This window comes from Amaranthus tricolor, chromosome 10, assembly GCF_026212465.1.
Source record: "Amaranthus tricolor cultivar Red isolate AtriRed21 chromosome 10, ASM2621246v1, whole genome shotgun sequence".
Classification (NCBI taxonomy): domain Eukaryota; kingdom Viridiplantae; phylum Streptophyta; class Magnoliopsida; order Caryophyllales; family Amaranthaceae; genus Amaranthus; species Amaranthus tricolor.
In genome coordinates, this window is record NC_080056.1 from 19,205,952 (window position 1) to 19,209,742 (window position 3,791).

Below are 3,791 nucleotides of genomic sequence, written 5' to 3' on the forward strand. Positions count from 1 at the left end.
CACTGTCGACTTCCACTTGTCCCGCTGCCGCTTGCTGCATGAGTTTCTTTTGTGATTCCATGCTTCTTTGCCAAACGTTTTTTGAAAGATCCCGTACCACCACATAACACGTATTCACAAAACACAATAAATGAAACTAAATATAAATATCATGTATAAAAAAATAAAAAGTATTTACCTCTGCTAAAATTGTATGAAACTAAAGGTTTTACCCCTTAACTTTCACAAATTTGACAAGTGCACAAGAAAACATCCAGATTATCGGTTGGTTGTTTTGTTAAATACGACCACACATGTAAAACAGCTCTACCACTAGGAGGTGGGATTGCCAGAAAAGGTTATCTTACTGGTTCATCTTCATCTAAATTTAAACATAAAGACATACTCAAATACCACAATATATAAATAAAATACTCAAATACCACAATAAATAATAATTTAAAATTTAATCAATTTGCAGAATAAAATTTTAAAACTAATCGATACTTTGAAAATTGACTCGTTTACCACGAGCTTGTTTTTGTTGTTGTTATTTTTTTTCTACTTTTAGTGATCTCATTGATGATTGTCGAGATCTAATTATCTCAAATATGGGTCGTTTGTTTCTCTTCTTCTTCTTCTTCTTCTTCTTCTTCAATTTGTGTAATTCTTGGTTGTACCCTTTTGGACAATTTGGTTTATAATTACTAATCGAAGGTGTTGTTGATATCGACAGAGTTGTAGTTGTATTTTTTTAGAGCTAGAACCTCCCAATTATTTTGCCACTTTAGTAACTTTTTTAGAGGCTTTTTAAAAAATGAAGACATAATATATAATAATGTAATTAAGAAATAAATAAATAATTAAAAAACTAATTATATAATTAAGAAATAATTAAGTTCTTATTATGTAATTAAGAGAATAATTGCGTAATTAAGTAATTAAGTAGAGAGAATAAGTAGGGAGAGTAAGAGAAGAGATGAATTGTGAATGAAAATGAATGAAAGCGTGGAGTATTTATAGAGAAATACACAACGGCTAGTTTTGATCGGTTCCAAAGAACCGCTGAGCCGGATGAACATTTCCGGTCTAGTTTCGGTTCCAAGGAACCGTTGGACCGGATGAACCCGTTCCGATCTGGTTCCGGCAACTTTTTTATGGAACGATTTCGATTTCTAGACGGTTTCAAGCGGTTTGGAACGAATTTGATTTCGAGTAACCCGCTCAAGAGACTTCCTATAAGTGTTTAGATGAGTTTTTATTTTTAAAACTCAATTTACAAGACTCTTTGCATGCTAACAATACTCATACTACCATAGTCATATAACGTTACATACCTTTATTTTGAAACGAATTTAATACTTAATAGCCAATGCACTAATTTGATAAAAATTAGTACTTCCTCACTTTTGTTTCAAATGTTTTACTTGCTGTTTGCACGTACGATTGTCAATGCACTAATTTAATACTTGATAGTCAATGCACTAGATGTTAATAAACTTTATGTTGAAACGAATCAAAAAAAAATATTATTTGACTATTTTTTAATGCATCGATTAAAAATAAAATATTAATTAAAACATGTTTAATGAATAGTAACTAAAAAATAAATCTTGTGATTTGTAGAGCTGTTCAAATATGACCCGACTTGAAATCTAAAGTTATCCGACCCGAAAATGCGCTTCTTTTTTAGGCTTAACGAACTGAAGTTGCACCTGAACCGATTGACAATCGAAAATGGAAAAATTGAATCTGAACTACGTCTGATTTTTATAACCGACATACAACCGTTAACCGAGATTACCCGAACCTAATAGTGATCAAATCGAGTCATATCTGACCCATATCATGCTTGAAACCGAACTCAACCCGGCTATATCCGACTTAACCCGAACCAATTTTAATCGAACTGCTGTAAATCTGAACCAATTTCTAACATAGAAGTTTGATCAACTCATTTTCAATCATCTTATTAGTTAATCTAATAAAGTGATAGATATTTTTATAAATTAAATTTTAAAAATACATGGTTTTATATATTTAGAGTTAATAATCAATGGTCAATCAAATTAGATGAAAAATGATATAACTTTAATTTTAATTTATAGTCAAACAAGTAAAAGTGACAAAGTAATAATCACTAATTGATTTGCATTTTAAGTATTTCCCTTAAGTAAAGAGAATCTTGCCATGAATTAAAATATGACTAGCGACTTTATGTGACATTGACTTGATCGATTGTAATTAGTAACTCATAGCCGAATACTACTTTAAAAAAAATACCTGTATTGACACTCGACTCGAACTTCAACCTACACTAAACCGATGCAAACCCGATATGTCGAATAACTGATCTTCAACCAAATCGTGACAAATCGACCTGACCCGAGTGTGACCCGTCGTAACACGCATCCGAAAAGTAATCGACCCGAATTTAACTAAACCGAATGACATTCATTCGAAACCGACACGATCACCGTAATGACAAACGGAGTAAATGACTTGCTGGAACGTGGTTGAACGTGCTTAAAAGTCAACATGAAACCCTCCTCAGTCCTCATCATCACATTTTTGTAAACCCTAGATTGATATCCTCATCCATCCACATCCATTTTTGTCTTCATTTTCAACACCTACACAGACCACACAAAAACAAGTATGCCTTCGTACGCCAACTTGAATACATCTGATTGGAACTACACCGACTCAGACATTGCCCAAAAGTTCCTGTTCTTCAATGTCCTTAAAGACGGTCGCATCCATGTCTTCATGCCTCCTGTTGTTAAAATTCCTCCGTCCTCTTATACTTCCCCTGATGTTTTAATCAAAGATGTGGATATCTCCTTGGATCTTTCTGTTCGAATTTTTCTCCCTTCATGTATGTCCACAAATAGCGCGTGCACTACATCTGCAGGAAATAAACTTCCAGTATTTCTCTACATCCATGGCGGAGCGTACTGTACAGGGTCTGCTTTTTCAGAAGAGTACACACACTTTGTTGCCGACATTACTGTTAAAGCTAATGTCATTTCAGTCTCAATCGAGTACAGTCTCTTCCCTGAGCGTAAACTCCCTGCCTGTTATGAGCAAGTATGGGCTGCACTCCAGTGGGTGACATCACACAATAACGGCTCTGGACCTGACCCCTGGATCAATCATCACGCTGATCTTCACCGAATCTTTATCAGTGGGAATTCTGTAGGTGGAAATATGTCTCATTTTTTGTTATCTAAAGTAGGAAGTTTGGGACTTCCTGGGGATGCTAACGTAGAAGGGATGATCTTGATTCATCCTTATTTTGCGGAGGGAGACGAAAATTGGATGTATATGTGTCCTACTAATAAGGGGCCTCAGGATCCTAGGATGAAGCCTGCTGTAGAGGATCTAGCTAGGATTGGATGTGATAAAGTGTTGGTAATCCTTGCTGAAAATGATAGATTTGGATTGTATAATATAGGCGAGAAGTATGTTGAGGAATTGAAGACTAGTGGATGGGAAGGGACAGTTGAGATGATGGTGAACAAAGGAAAAGATCATTGCTTTATGTTTTCGGATCATTTGGATCCTCAGGCTGTAGCTGTTCGTAAAAGGATTGTTTCTTTCATCTATAATCAGGGATCTTGAGTCTCAGACAAGGTATTAGCTATAAATTGTATTAAAAGTATGGAAATAATTGTCAAATGCTTACTGGTTCAATTGGACTGCAGTTTTGCAATGTTATTTGTAAATTGTTCTTGAGTTCTTGATCCATTGTTTTAATTGGTAAGATCAATTATATTGAATCTTTAAATGGCAAATCAATTACAATTTCA

At 34.5% G+C, this 3,791-nt stretch overlaps 1 protein-coding gene across 1 annotated transcript; it reads left to right on the forward strand.

The window, feature by feature from the left end:
- The first annotated feature begins 2,527 nt into the window (after positions 1-2,527).
- On the forward strand, positions 2,528-3,791 carry LOC130825029 (probable carboxylesterase 5). The gene has a single exon (XM_057690057.1). It carries the CDS (start codon positions 2,638-2,640, stop codon positions 3,601-3,603), a length of 966 nt encoding a protein of 321 aa, XP_057546040.1. The 5' UTR covers positions 2,528-2,637; the 3' UTR covers positions 3,604-3,791.

What these genes read in the sequence shown, in the direction of transcription:
- LOC130825029 (XM_057690057.1), top strand. Translation starts at nt 2,638, where the DNA reads ATGCCTTCGTACGCCAACTTGAATACATCTGATTGGAACTACACCGAC.